The sequence below is a fragment of the Spea bombifrons genome, chromosome 2 (genome assembly GCF_027358695.1).
Source record: "Spea bombifrons isolate aSpeBom1 chromosome 2, aSpeBom1.2.pri, whole genome shotgun sequence".
NCBI lineage: Eukaryota > Metazoa > Chordata > Amphibia > Anura > Pelobatidae > Spea > Spea bombifrons.
The window spans coordinates 18,300,941-18,315,463 of NC_071088.1; the positions used below are offsets into that span (position 1 = coordinate 18,300,941).

Sequence of the window (14,523 nt, forward strand, 5' to 3'; positions counted from 1 at the left end):
ATATAAGATGCGTCTGGTTATATAACATTAATCGGGTAATAAATATTATTTAGCTGTCCCAAGTTTTATGTTATATAATATACCAAAGAAAAAAGGAGCCATCTATTATAATGGGTTAAAAACCACTACTACCTGATTAGTTGTGTCTAAAAGCAATAGTTTGGGTACTCGTTTGTAATTTTTTTTATGGGAAAACGTCATCCTAATAAGTTTTTCTCCAAGTAGTGACACATCACAACCGCAGATGTCTTCTTCTGGGCTCGCAGTTAGTGTTGATCATTGATTGTGTCTCCATAAGAACTGTTATCCAAGAAGAATTCAGTTGTCCATGTGCACGTATTAAAAGTACAACCAGGGTTTAAATGAAGACACAGCAGTAATATTCATATTATAGATTGAATTATAATATATAATTGCATAATTATACCCAGTGGGACAATGCTCACAGATGTAATATGTACAGGGTTTCTTCTGCTTCTCCGACAGGTCTCCACTTTAGAAAAAGAAAGATGGCGGCTCACGGACTTGAGCGCATTTGGTACAAGCCCAGCTGTTCGTGTAATTCTTCCAATTCTGTCCCGAGCATACACGCCACTGAACGCAGCTAAATGCAGGTTATCTTTACTGCTCTGTAAAATGCTGTGCTGGATCTCTTTACCAGCATTTTACATTTGGATTGAATGTAAAGTTTTAGATGATCACCAAAGAGTTACATTTGAAACAGGTCTGGATATGTTTTTAGAGCACCAGCCCAAAGTGTTCCACTTAGGGTTCTGGATGGACAGACTGATGTCAGTATAAAATCATATAAAATTGTATAAAAAATGTGTAAATCATGTCACGTTAATACTTAAAAAAGTAACAAATATAATGTTCAATATTTACATCTCAGCATAGATTCAAATGTAAGTTTTTCTGACATATTTATAGTCATTTGAAGGATTTTTTTTTCTTTCATAGGACTAAATTATTTATTTTCAGAAATTACTGAGTGGCGAAAAAGTTAACAAGCCACTAGCGCCCCATGTAAAGCAAAAACAATTACAGCTGCCTTTCAATGACCAAGTAAGTGAGTTTTATTTTAGTAATCAAACCAAGAAAGAAATATGTTATAAATTGGTTACATAATCCATTCAATAGTTGAAACCTAGTACCAGCTCATCAGGCTGATCTAAAAAATATAGTATGGAAATTACAGCAATTCTGCTCTGGGGCCCCGAGTTGTTTAAATAGTTTATAATTTTGTTTTTAAACTTTTTAAAAATAATGCCCTGGATTTGGTTGACCTTGCTGTTATGCATAAGAAAAGATGACTACTGCCAGGGGTAAACCATGAATGTCAACTTTTTACTCTATATCTAAGTAGTTTTTTATAGTTGCTTTTCTAAGTGGTTTCATTTGGTAATAGCCAGGCTGATCTGATAAATGAGCTGAAAAAAATACAAGAATTATTATTCCAGGGTATTATTCACTAAGCTACCCAACTTTCTTCATGGCACCCCTTATAACTAAGGTCTTGCCTGTTGTCATTGATTTTCAGAGGATTTTCCCGTCTTCTCAGATCTGCTTGGTAGAAGGTGGCAGAACACTTTTCCACAGAGATCAAGCAGCAGTCAGTCACTGGCATCTCAATAACACACACACACAGAGGTTTCTAAGCATTTACAGAAAATGCTTGCTGAAGCACCTTCTAAATGTAGCTCTTGCACTATTTAGAGAGATAGAACTAAAAAAAACATTAAGAATTATCTGTGGTCATAAAAAAACAAGCAAAGATGCTTTAGTAAGCAATTATGGCCGCAGTGCATGCTGTTTTGTGCCTTTTCTACACTTTTTACAAGTTACCTCACAGAAAGGTGTTACTGATTTGGAGTGCTCCTATTAGTCACAACAAATGTTGATATAAAAGTGAGTAACCTGAAGCTATTCCCATGTTCAATGTGTTAAATATAGCAGAGACACGGAAGTTCCCTGTTTGAACAAGTTATATGATTTGCTTCATTCATGTCTGGATTATTTTGTGTGTAGGAAGTGAAACTGACTTTTACATCCTTTGTTCCTTGTTACAAAGTACTTATGAGTAATCAGCTGCATATCAAGAGTACTTCTCCACAACTAGGACAACATCCAAGCAGTGTTACTTGTTCCCTTTTCGCAGGATACTAACAACTGGGAGTGAGTGAGTTAAATATCCTTTGGAAGAGTCTGAGTCCTGGCACCGGAGAGACCAGTGGTCCTTATAAGCGCAGTCACTGCCTGATCTGCTGGGAGCTCGGCTCTGGAAGAAAAATAAGTCTGTGTCAGGTCAGTACAAGTATCCTCTGTACTCCAACAATAAGTAATCTATAATAATGCATTATGTTTTTGATGTCTGAAAGTGCTGAGCACTTTAAAAGTTTAAAAAGTAACTTAGCAAGCCTAAAAAACATTGCTTGAGCAAATCAACTATGTATAAATACCCTAAAAGAAAAACTACTTTGCACTTTGTTTGAGACTGTAGGTATTCAAAGTACATAGTGTAATAACTGGAAAGCCAAAACACACTAGTGTATTCAAATGTCAGCAGCAACAGGCTGGTTGCAGATAATGGGAGTTGTAGTTCTCAAGAGCTGATGTTATCAATAATCTGTTGCTGGAGTTAGTTATGCTTTTACCGTGTCCTTACTGAATTTACTATGCATACGCGGATATTTGCATAGCACAATGTATAGAGAGTGTCTCTTACAAATGCCCCCAGGCCCCTAATGACTTGTTCTCTGTCCTTGCAGACTCCCATCATGGCAGGCTGCCCAAGGACCCTCCCTGTGCAGAGAGTTGCTATATTTGGAGGAACTCACGGCAATGAATTATCTGGCGTCTTTCTAGTTAAACACTGGTTAAAAGAAGATGGGGAAATCACAAGACCCAGCATGGAGGTGACACCATTTATTACGAATCCAAAGGCTGTGGAGAAATGTGTAAGATATATCGACACTGACCTGAACAGAGCGTTTGATCCGCAAAATCTTGGGTAAAAGAGAATACTTCCTGCAATGTATATTTTATGCAAAGCTGGCCATTGGCTTTCAATGTTTTTCACTAAGTAAGCTTTTTTCTTTTGAATGTTTAACATAAAAGGCTTTTCTCTCTACATTTTCTAAACATATAATAATCCTGACAAACAAAACTGCTACATCCATTAATTCTGGAATGTGTATTTATTGTGCTTATGTAAACAAAAATTAGCTTACTCTTTTAAAAAGTGGACAAAAGATATATTTTTCTGTAAACAGGGTTATTCTACAGCAGTACGTGGGGTTAAGTAACCTCTTCTGAACCCGTGTGCCAGCTCTGTGTTAATAATTTTCATGACAGAGCAAAGTCAAAAAAGCAAATATTCTCCGGACTACATGTGAATATACAGGCATTTCTTTTTCCATATCCATTTTCCTTTCGTTATAGTTGAAAGTCCGGGGCTTGCAGTGAAAGGTTGCGTTGACTCTGTTTATCCTGTTATTTTTATTGTATTGCTCTTTAACTGGAATTGTTATTTTTGCTGTTATCTTATCAGTACTGTGTCCTTTGAATAGTTATTTGGGTCAACTAGGTTGCATTCATATCAACTCTGTCCATACCTGGTCTAGTGTAGTAGCTGCATAATTACCGTATTTGCTCGATTATAAGACAAGGTTTTTCCCAGAAAAAAACTTCTGAAAAATCGACCACGTCTTATAATCGAAGTCGTCCTGTAATCAGACCTCAGATCATCCCCTATGATACCTCCAAATCCCAGCATTCTCAGCCGCATCTCCGCATGCACCAGGGGCGAATCCCAGCATCCGCATCTGTCTTCGCCGCCATCTACACGGCCAAAACACCATCCGCTGCTTCAGCATCCTCAGATGCGGCCGGATCACAGCATCCGCCGGAAGCTCACAATACAACTGTTGCCCGGGTCACATGGGTTGCGCTGCTCTCACCTGACCCCACTTCGATTTGTAAATGATGTGCCATATCCCTGCCTATAATTCTATGCAAATCAGTCCTACCTGACAGTCTGTGTTCCTCTTCACAATTTTTCCCATGATTCCCAGGGTGTCTTAAGCGTGACTGAGAATCATGAGACATGTTGTTCCTATAGATGTGCTATTCCTATCTGAGCCACTGACTGGTGAGCAAGAAAAAAAACCCCAAAACACTCTACACATGCAATAAGATATGACAAAAACAGTGGTTGGTGGTTAGGTTAGTCTTATATTCAGGCATTTTCTTTTTTTCCCCAATAAGATTCAAAATTTGAGGGGTTGTCTTATAATTGAGGCTCATTCACATGTAAACGTTTAATATTACAGGAAAGAAAACGCTCCCAACTTGCCATACGAAGTGAAACGCGCTCAAGAAATCAACTCCATATTTGGACCAAAGGGCAGTGTCTGTGCATATGATGTGATCCTGGATCTCCACAATACCACAGCACACATGGGTGCGACATTAATACTTGAAGATTCATCAGATGATTTTACAATCCAAATGTGTCATTATATCCAGGTAAGTGTATCTTAATGTGTCCCTTGTATTTGGATCCATGTTCCCTGCTGTGTATATGTCCATGCTATTTAAAGAAGAAAATGGCTACTCCCATGTTAGTCAATGACATTTTGTTTGACTGACAAAGATGTACACTTGCATAAGCTTTCAGGAACACAAAAGTTTCTTTGTCAGGTGGAATTCTCAAGTTAAGTGCTCATCCCCTCTCAATAATACCACATGCTGTAACGGCCTCAAAGCCATCCCCTCAGTTTCTTGACGCACCTTATTTTTAAAGCATTATTATTCTAATTGAAGACTATTAAGCTCTCATTTTGTGGGTCTTACCTTTGATGAACGATCCCCTTAGTTTTTTGTGATTGATTACATTTCCATTTGTTGTTATATAACTCAGGGCTTGACAGACCCAGGGCGCCAGGTTACCATTGCAACTAGAAACCACTTCTGGGCACCCAGGGTTTTGCAGGGCGGCCATCATGAATCCGGTGTAGGGGGGTGCCGTAAGGGGTCCAATGCGGTCACATAATGCACGCTTTGCTTCACTGCGCAACTGCAGTTGTGCTGGATTCACAATTGCAAAAGATAGGCAGCGGCATGGCATGAGAGGGGGAGTAGTACGTGTGTGCACACTATAGTGTCAGTCATGTGTATGGCAGCATATAGTGTTAGAGTATGTGTGTTATTGTTTATGGTGTTAGCATGAGCATAGAATGTTAGTGCTTGTGAGCATAAGATGTTGGCGTGTGTGCAGGGCCGGCCCTATAATGGGGGCACTTTAGAAGGGGCGGCACTTTGCCGCCCCAAGCACTTTTTTTTTTTTTTTTTTGAAGCGGAGGAGAGAGAGAGAGGGGCACCGAGTGGTTTTCGCTTACCCGCTCGGCGCCCCTCTCTCTCTCTCCTCTGCAGCGAGTCTCCCTGTTCGGTCCCGGTGCCGGCTTGTAATGCAGAGCGCCGGAAGTGACGTCAATTTCCGGCGCTCAGCATTACAAGCCGGCACCGTGGCAGAGCAGGGAGACTCGCCGCAGGACTGTTTAAAGGTAAGTACCGGGGGAGGGATCGTAGATTATGGCGTCGGCGAAGTTTAAAATGCCCCCCCCGGCGGCGTCGGCGGGGGGGGCGGCGTTTTAAACTTCGCCCCAGGCGGCGTTAAGTCTTCGGCCGGCCCTGCGTGTGTGACTTTATCATGTTAGTGTGTAAATGTGTGTTAATATATGGCAAGGCTCGACAAATCCCAGGTGCCAGGTTGGGTAGTATATGAAAAGAAAAACATGATTGGGGGTGGGGGCTTGATCCTAACTTTTGGAGGGCTCCTAGATCCAAACCAGATTTTTGATCCCTGATATAAGTTAGCATTTAACTTTTAAGAGAGGTTGCAGTAGAAGTTAATTAGTTCTTTGGTAAACATCATTCACCGCTGGCTGCGTGAAGATTTCCTGGTTAGCTAGTATTACGACCTCCAGCAGGCTGACATTTGCACAGCTAGCCTGCTGTCAACTCACAGTATTATTATTATTATTTATTGTTTTATAAAGTGCCATCAAATTCCATAGCGCTGTACAATGGGTAGTACTAAGATCGTAAGACATGCATTTTATCAGAATTTTAACTTGTAATATTGTAGCTTGAATTGGTAGCTCACACACCTGCACAAACAATACCTACAAAATACTCTCATATTCTATGAGGTTTTCATTTTTTAGGAAGGACACAAGTTTATCCTGCAAAAGCGCTAAGATGACCCACATAATGCATGATCTAATTATTGGGTGTTTTTTAAGAGTTTTCTCTGATTTAACTATGCATTATACCAGGCTTAGACTGGCCATTTGGCAATCCTGCTGCCTTCAAGAGCTATGGCCGATTTAAATCGTCAATGCAACTCTGTGTTATATATAGGACCAATGAAGCTCTTGTTGCAGGAGACGCTCAATAGCATTGGCCATTCATAATTCATAGTACCATCAGGAATATAAAATAATAAACTTTCCCAATACTTCCTCCTTAACGAATAAAGAATAATTGTGTTGCAGGGCTTCAGAATGTGTATCATTAAGGAATCGGTAATATAATCAAGCAGAAATTAGTAGAATCATCATCTGTAGACAATTTAATTAAGGGGTGATATAGTGTTGTTGCCAAATACATTTCTTTCTTGTGGTTTGTTTTTGTCTTATACAAAATCTGTATTCAGTCCCAAGTACAGATAAACCAAATCAATACATTTAGCTGTATACAATATTAAGTAAATTGTGAATGTGTTTTGTGGTTATTGTTATTATGTTACAGAACGCCATGGCTCCACTGAAGTGCTCAGTGTTGTTAATTGACAATCCTGGTATGAAGTATTCAACAACTCGCTCTATAGCGAGACATCCTATCGGTACGTTATCTCTGTATGGACGGCACTACAACGCAGTGCGGTGTCAATCGTACTACAACTCATTAAAACATATAATGTCATGTCATATCAGTTCGCTTTTATTGTATCATTAAGTACATTTATTTTTTATTTCTAATTATTGAAAGTTGAATATTTTCAATTCAAATCTCGAATTCAGATGTATTCTCTGGAAAAAAAAAAGGAAAATAATTAATTGGAACGTTTGTGCTGAACTGAATTGAAAGCAAAGAAGAAAAAACAATGTAACCCAATCTATGTATATTTTATTGTTAAAGATATTGTAGTAAATGCTTAAAGGGGAGCTTTTCCTGGATGCAGCATATTTGTATAGCCAGTAGGTTACCAATCAAAGTGTAAGTATGTTTTGTAAGTAGGAAAAATTTAAGTTTTACGTGACCCCGGGCATTTCCTGTTTCCTGTTTTCCTGGTGCTTGCTTCAGTAAAGCCATGGACACTAAGGGGCAGTGTTAGTCAGAAGCACTGAAAGTGAAGCCAGAGCAAATACATTGACACCATTTGTGGCACTGATATCTATGGGTTTACGTTACACGCAGCGTCAGTTCATGCTGTGTTCTAATCTATAAGAAAAGCTAGCTTGACAAATAACAGATGATCACTGGTAGTTTAATCATAGAAGTTATAACGTTACTATTTATGCAACTTTTTGCACACATACTTTGTATATGAATTCCTTAAAACCATAGGACAATAAGCAGAGAATATAAAATTATTGTGAAGATTACCACGTCGCATTGAATCTGTTCTATTAAATAAAAAAAATAAAAAAAACGTTGTAGAGGCACCCATGCCCCAGATTTATATTCGGGGATTTGTTTTACTGTTTACTTGATGTTTAGCACAGACGTTGGAAGTGTTTATTCAAACTCTGACACTGCATTTCTACTGAAATGTATTGAGTGGATGGAGGAATGGAGGAAAGCAACTTTTACTATTATGTTTGAATGATAACATAATTCTTAATAACGAAAGAGGGGACTGCATGTGACTGTTAGTTTTGTTTCGACAGGTGTGGAAGTCGGGCCTCAAGCACACGGAATTGTTAGAGCCGATATTCTAGATCTAATGAGGAGGATTGTGAAATATGCACTTGACTTTGTGCAGTGTTTCAATGAAGGTACTGATGGCTTTCTGGACACTAAATTAATATAAATTTCATACAGCTGCAGTAGACTCTGCAGCTGCCGTCCTCCTCCACATGGCTCAACAATTCTTGCCACTGAACAGACCCCTGCCCCCAAAGATCACGAGCCAGCACTAGAGCTGGTATATGGCCTGCAAGGAAAATATTAGGGGGCAAACGGATATGGGGGGATTCTGCACCCCCCCACATGAATTTGCAGCAGAAACTCCATACATATTTAAAGAGACTGTGCAGATGTCATATGCATTAAAGTGCATATAATGGCTGGAGTGTACCCTTAACATAGCAATAAAAAAAGGTGAAAAACAGCAGGTCCATTTTATATTTATTTCTATTTAAATTACAGGTTTTTTTTTCTCCCTCTTTACCAGAGGCCAACCACTTGTTATGCCTTTATAATATATTATCCCCATGTTCCAGCTTCAGTGAGTTTGTTGGAGCCGTATTAGTTATATCCATTAAAAAAACATGAGAAACTGCTTCCACTGCATGCAATGACCGTGTACCAGTGTATGTACCGGTTACTATTGCCTCTCCTTTTCTTCTAAGTGCTAGCTTAAGACAAATTTGTTGTGTTTCCCATAGGAAAGGAGATCCCAAAATGTAGTATGGATGTGTACAAAGTACTGGAAAAAGTAGATTATCCTAGGAATGAGAGGGGCGACCTTATTGGCGTAATTCACAGAAAACTTCAGGTATGACTTGTTATCTTTTGTTTTGAAGCGATGCAAATATATGATGATTGTCTTATTGTTACAGGGTAATAACTACAAGTAGCTGCTGCTGCTGCTAAAAATTCCTTGTCAAGACAATCATTTACATCATCACTGGGAGGGTAACTTCTCATCTGGAATAAGGGGGCTGGTAGAGTGGGCCATGCATCCTCTTAAAGGGACAGTTTGATTTCCCATACAGCCCCACCAATGGTTAATGCATAAAAATGGGGGTTGGTGCGATTTAGTAATTTTCCAGAATCTGCTAGCGTCTTACTTAGCGATGCACCAATATACATCGGTCCAGAATTGAATCCAAGTCTTACGTCCTTACTTTGAAATGGCCATATTTGAAAGAGTTCAGGCTGTGTATTGTCACGCTCACTTTAATAGGAGAGAATACAGAGATTTGTAACATTGATTCATCAGAGCTATTTCTGTTTTAATGCAATCTGCAAGCTTTGGGATAAGACACTATACCCCGCCATAGAGTTACAGAATCCGTTATATCTACTGTTAAAATATAAAGGAAGTATTACCGGCCGCTCTTCAACTCAGAGTAGTCAATAGTTATGTTTTATTTAAGTCACTGGAGTGTTAATCACTGCCACGTGCAGCTCTCGGATACACAATACTAGATGCCAGGTCCTGTTGCATCTGTCAGTGCTGTACAATGCATTAATACAAAGCAACTGTCCAGGATGTGTAGGGTTAAGTCATTTAATGCTATTTTGCGGTGCTTTTTAGTATAGTCTATGAAAAGCCAGATTCAAAGTAGGCGTACACAAGAAAGAAAAAAAATAGATGGTGCGGACATTAAAACCAAACACGGGGCTTTCGTCAGGGTATTACCGTTAGCCACCATATCCAAAAGTCGTTTTTTTCTTGTTAGTAGAAAAGCCATGTTGCTGGTGCTGTGTATGTTTTTCTCTGTATGTAGCAGTTTGGAGCATTTTGTACCAGCTAGAAAAATAAATCTTTTGAATTCATGTCTGGATATTAGTATAGAATGCAGCAGATATTGTGGTTTTATCAACTGTGCCAAGTGGGAGAGATTTTGTTTAGCAAACAAAAAAAAAAGGTTTATTAACAAAATGAATTTAATTTGTGGTACTCGTGTATTATCCAGCCACCACCTAGTGCATTGTCTCATCGTGTGTCATTTATTCACGTACGCCACAAGAAAAGGAATGACAAAGCGCTGCCGATGGCTGAAGCGCAGCTCAGAGGCTCTCCAGCACTTTAATACATTACATACAATTCTGGGTGAAACGAACAATATTTAATGGAATAGATAAGAACTATTATTGGTCAAACCAGACGGGTTTAGTTTTTGTTAAAGCCTTGGGTATCTTAAGCCAACTTCTATAACATACATGGGTACGTGGCGCGCAGATAATATACCACATACGTGTTTGTGAGAAACGTTATTTAAGCACATAAAGGTGCTCATATATTTGTACCCTTCCAGAAGAATACAAAACTAGCAGACACAACGTAAAAAATCACTTAAAGAATATACACACGATCAAGATATGTTTTTACCTGCAAATCCATATATCTTACCGAGTGGGTGGTAGATATTAGAACAGCCTCCCAGCAGAAATGGTAGAGGCTAATACAATGATGGAATTTTGAAATGTGTATGGGGTAGGCATAAAGCTATTCTGAATCTAAGACAAGACAAATGACTAATTATGTCTTTATATCCAGAAAAATGGGCCGACTGAATGGTTTCTAAGTTAATAGTTGAGAATGTATCGCTCTCATTGCCTGTTGAATGTAATGGTGGTATATTGATCAATAATTATTAATAATAAAAGTACTTTTACATTTGAGGTACAAATGAGGACAGATTCTATTTTTACAGGTCTTGCAGAATTTGGCCAGAGTAGTGTTTACTTGAGGAAACCATGCTGGCTCACGCAGGGAACTGTTGTTCTTAATAGTTGAACCGAGGTCATACAGCATGTTCCGTGAGGACTGTCAGAAGCAGGTGTTTCGTCATCTGAGTCGGCAGACTTTCAGTCGGTATCGTCGGCTTAGCCTTCCTTGTAATAAATAGTTTGGCAGCCGGCTGGAAAATAAAACGGATCCCTGGTGTATGAAGCTATAAGTGGGGCTTTGTGTGAGCGCTTATTCCCTTTACTGCCGGGTCAGCCTGTTTGCTAAAGTATGTTGTTTATGATTAGTCACTTTCAACGTGGTTTCCTCTTTTATCCATATAATTATGTACCGCCAATACGGAAAGCCATCCCTTCAGGATACCGCACTATAATATAATAAAATCATTAGTGTATTTCTTATTAATAAAATCATAACATACAATAGCATTTAATATTAACGACACTGCTGTCTAATAATTCTCATTGTGATTACATGATCTATTGCCATTTAAACACCAGGTAGTCTTTTGCTTCAGAAATGGTGAGCTTGGGTGATTTTTTTGATAGCTTGTAATAAAAAAAAAAACACCCCTGGTCCGATGTTCAGAATCTCACATGAGCACAACATGACATGTGAATTTTATCAGTTTTACAGATCTCGATGTACTAAATAATGACAGGGGATAAAAAAAAAATCAGGCTAAGTCCATATAACTTTGAAATGGTGTGCACCATGAAGAAGCTCTTCACATATTTATTTTGAGAGCAATATCAGATTACAATGTTTTTCCAGATCAGAGCAAGATACTTTTTATTACTACTTTTGTAAGCGTCAGCATTAATACTATAGTATATACCTGGACTTTATATTTTTAGGTTGAAGTTCCTGGTGTTTGATATGGAGAGAGAATCAATTAAAACGTATCAATCTTTTTTTTTTTTTTTTTTTTTACAGGACAAAGATTGGCAAGCACTCAATCCAGGAGACCCCATGTTTGTAAAAGTAGACGGAGAAGTCATAACATACGACGGAGAATACACTGTATATCCAACGTTTATTAACGAAGCTGCCTACTATGAAAAAAAACAGGCCTTTACAAATACACAGAAAGTAACATTAACTGCACAAGCTCTTAGATGTACACATGTAAAATAACGCCAACATGTCACAGTATTTAAGTCCACACCATTTCAGGTTACTTATAGCATTATTTCTTATATTTTGAAGGAAATCAGAGGAAAAATAATCACGGTTTAACCAGCGTACCTCATAGAACTGTACTGGAAACTGTAGGCCATGTAAACAAGTTTCTTTACCCTGCCATAGGAAGGGTGACTTTTATTGGCCATTATATAAATGAACTAGTTGACTACTCAATTCAACAGGTTTAACCCCTTATTAATAAATCATATGATATTTATTTCAGGAACAATCCAAAAGCTCAGAATGGTGAATACTGACTGGGTGAGTGAGGTTGGAGAATAAAAAGTAGAAAGTTTGCCCCACATTTACTGCTCACGCTCAGAGATGAATTGCTGATTAACATTCATTTGGGTTGTCAGGCAGTAAGCCAACCTTCACAAGAATGACTGGGCAGGAAAAATAACCCACTTTCTACCATGCGATTTTATGCAAATATAGAACAAGGCAAACAAAAAGTAAATAGAGTGCATAAAGTTTTTTTTTGTAGATTTTTAATACTGTACTGCAATAACTTACTCAATAAAAACTTTTAACCGAAGAATCACAGAATGTGTTGTAAGACGGTTTAGCTTTTTATTAACCTCCACGAAATCTGTATTTCCGCTTATATTTTTTAAGGTTCTTTCCTTATAGGTTCTAAAGCACCTCACTTTCTTTCCAGCCTGGAAAACGCATAAAACAAAGGGCAATGTTCACATACTGTTTTTGGTGTTAAATATGGAGCTATTTTTATTTCTATTTAGTCTGCTGCAGCTTTCTGTGACTTAATTACCTATAAAAAGGTTGTAAGCATTTTGAAAAGGCTCATGCGGTCTATATAACACACTTCCTGATCTCTTGTAGCACAGAAACGGTTAAACTTTATCTTTATCTCAGCAAAGCCACATTTAACATATAAGACACACCGAGTGGATGGACTGTGCACATAACAGCAATCAAGGCCATGCCAATGCTTGTGACTTTTTATTTAATGCTAATTCATACCATGCTTATATATAAATATACGGGTATGATGAAATATAGGTCTGGGGGCTAACAAGTGCATTAAAGCCCCCCCATATCTGGAATAAGGAAAATGGTAACATATAGTCTTTGTGAAAGAGATTCATTTAAAGTTTAAAAATTACAAGCTACCAAAATGACAGTGTTAGTGATTTAGTGTAACAAATATGCGCAGAGTATAGTCAAATGTATCCATATAGCATCTGGTTCGCCACAACTTAAAAAAAAATTAATAATAACCCAAAAAACTGCACTTTTCAGTTGGTGATTTTTGTTTTCTCTAGTGAGAGTTGTAGGTTGGCTCTTACCGTCTTTCCTCTAAGACACTTAAAGTAAGTTTGTCGCAATCACATATGCAATCAGACAAAGGAATCGCAAAAACAAACATCTACAGGATTTCCAGATACTTACTTTTATCTTAAATAATAATACTTTTATAGCAAAAAAACAGACAAGGTTTAAATATTTGCTAAAAAAATAAAACTTTTATTTTCAGAAGAAAAATATAATTTAAAAATACAGTTTAATTACACAATAAAAACACAATATGGAATGGTTAGTGGACCTTATCACCTTAACAGTTCATACATAATTATCCAGATCCATAATGGGCCATGATATAAACATAGACTATTGCATACATTTGTAATTTCATTATCTTATTTATATGTAGGTTTTTATTTTCATGTATTGCGTGCTTCTTTATATGTCTTTTATGACTGCTGCTGTAACGCAATATTAGACACATAACTATAAGTTGCCATAAATCACCGCAGTCATGTCGTAGTAGTCATAAATGGAGACACTTATGGAAAATGCTCTACACGGTGTAGTTAGAATAAATAATAAATATACAGGACAGCAATTATTTGAAGCATCTCAGGTTTAAAGGTCCACCTGGAATAGTATAAATATGTATTTACTGAGATATAACAATAACATCAAACTCACTAATTAGCACCAATGTTTAAGCAGGAATATTAATAAAACCTGAATTTGGATAACGGATAACTCCAGCATGATTTGTCTGCCAGAACACACATTAACTTAATGAACATACAAGGTGTAGCGTGTAGCCTGTGTCAAGTTTAATCACACATATTGCTGGATTGTCTCCCCAACCAGCCAATGATCCCCAATGCCCCCAGAGGTGGGAGTCGGGGTGTTTGGGGGTTCGGGGGGTATATGACCATCCTGCACAGAATGGAAGGGAAAGCCACTGTAGCTTTCCTGCCTTATCTTTATTAAGTAACAAAACAGCAAATAATTATACTGACACTAGAATCACGTCGAGAAACAAATGTACTGATCACTCTTAGAATGTTAGGGCATGAAATGCATTGCAGGGTATTATTATTACTATTGCTATTATTACTATTATTGTTATTAGTGCCATACCCCCTTATGCTCAAGGTTTCATGAAACATTTTTTTTTTGATTGCATAACAAACAATGAAGAGACAACATGTAAAACAATACACATTCTATAATTTACAACACATATATTGCATTACTAGTTTCTATTCAGCTCTAAATTCAAGTATCTTTCTGATTTATTCCATTTGTCTGATCTTTATATCTATATTACTGTTTAAGAACTTATTTTCTTTCTGTCACTTCTGCTGGCC

The 14,523-nt window shown here is 37.8% G+C and overlaps 1 protein-coding gene across 1 annotated transcript; it reads left to right on the forward strand.

Annotated features, from left to right (window-relative positions):
- Positions 1-1,626: 1,626 nt before the first annotated feature.
- ASPA (aspartoacylase) lies at positions 1,627-12,553 on the forward strand. The gene is made up of 7 exons (XM_053456784.1): positions 1,627-2,304; positions 2,769-3,010; positions 4,332-4,527; positions 6,814-6,907; positions 7,956-8,063; positions 8,676-8,785; positions 11,645-12,553. The coding sequence occupies exons 2-7, from the start codon at positions 2,778-2,780 to the stop codon at positions 11,843-11,845; spliced, it is 942 nt and encodes a 313-aa protein (XP_053312759.1). The 5' UTR covers positions 1,627-2,304; positions 2,769-2,777; the 3' UTR covers positions 11,846-12,553.
- The last annotated feature ends 1,970 nt before the right edge of the window (positions 12,554-14,523 follow it).

Bases quoted from the DNA above. Each gene is read 5' to 3' on its own strand.
- ASPA (XM_053456784.1), top strand. From the start codon at position 2,778: ATGGCAGGCTGCCCAAGGACCCTCCCTGTGCAGAGAGTTGCTATATTT. The intron at 4,528-6,813 runs GTAAGTGTATCT...ATTATGTTACAG, and splicing joins AAATGTGTCATTATATCCAG to AACGCCATGGCTCCACTGAA. The intron at 8,064-8,675 runs GTACTGATGGCT...TGTTTCCCATAG, and splicing joins TGTGCAGTGTTTCAATGAAG to GAAAGGAGATCCCAAAATGT.